General features: G+C 72.6%; 1 protein-coding gene across 1 annotated transcript in view; it reads left to right on the top strand.

The window, feature by feature from the left end:
• LOC104991744 (collagen alpha-1(III) chain-like) overlaps positions 1-277 on the top strand; it is a 3,634-nt gene that overhangs the window by 2,547 nt on the left and 810 nt on the right. Inside the window, exon 4 of the mRNA XM_010844336.1 lies at positions 14-275. Coding sequence (XP_010842638.1) covers positions 14-275 — 262 coding nt within the window. The remainder of the gene's footprint in view (positions 1-13; positions 276-277) is intronic.

The raw sequence follows: 277 nt of genomic DNA, 5'->3' as shown, positions 1-277 counted from the left end.
AACACTTCGACAGGAAATCGGAATCCTGACTAAGCATTCCCGGTCCCGGGGCCGCCCCGCGCCGGGGGCTCCCGCCTCGCTTAACCCTTGGCCCGCCGGCACGCAGGAGGGAAGTCAGGGGGCCGGTGGCTACCCGGAGCGCCGCGGCTGGACACCCGGCGGCGGACCAGCGGGGTCTCCGACCCCCCGCCTCCGGCGTGAGAGCAGGGCCAGTGTCGGGCCTCCTGCCTCTTCGGCCCCACACTCGCGCTGGCCTGCCTCCTCCCTGCTCAGATGT

This window comes from Bison bison, unplaced genomic scaffold (assembly GCF_000754665.1).
Source record: "Bison bison bison isolate TAMUID 2011002044 unplaced genomic scaffold, Bison_UMD1.0 scf7180017864199, whole genome shotgun sequence".
NCBI classification, from domain to species: Eukaryota; Metazoa; Chordata; class Mammalia; order Artiodactyla; family Bovidae; genus Bison; species Bison bison.
The sequence above is the reverse complement of the archived record's forward strand: the minus strand, read 5'-3'. Positions and strand labels throughout refer to the sequence as shown.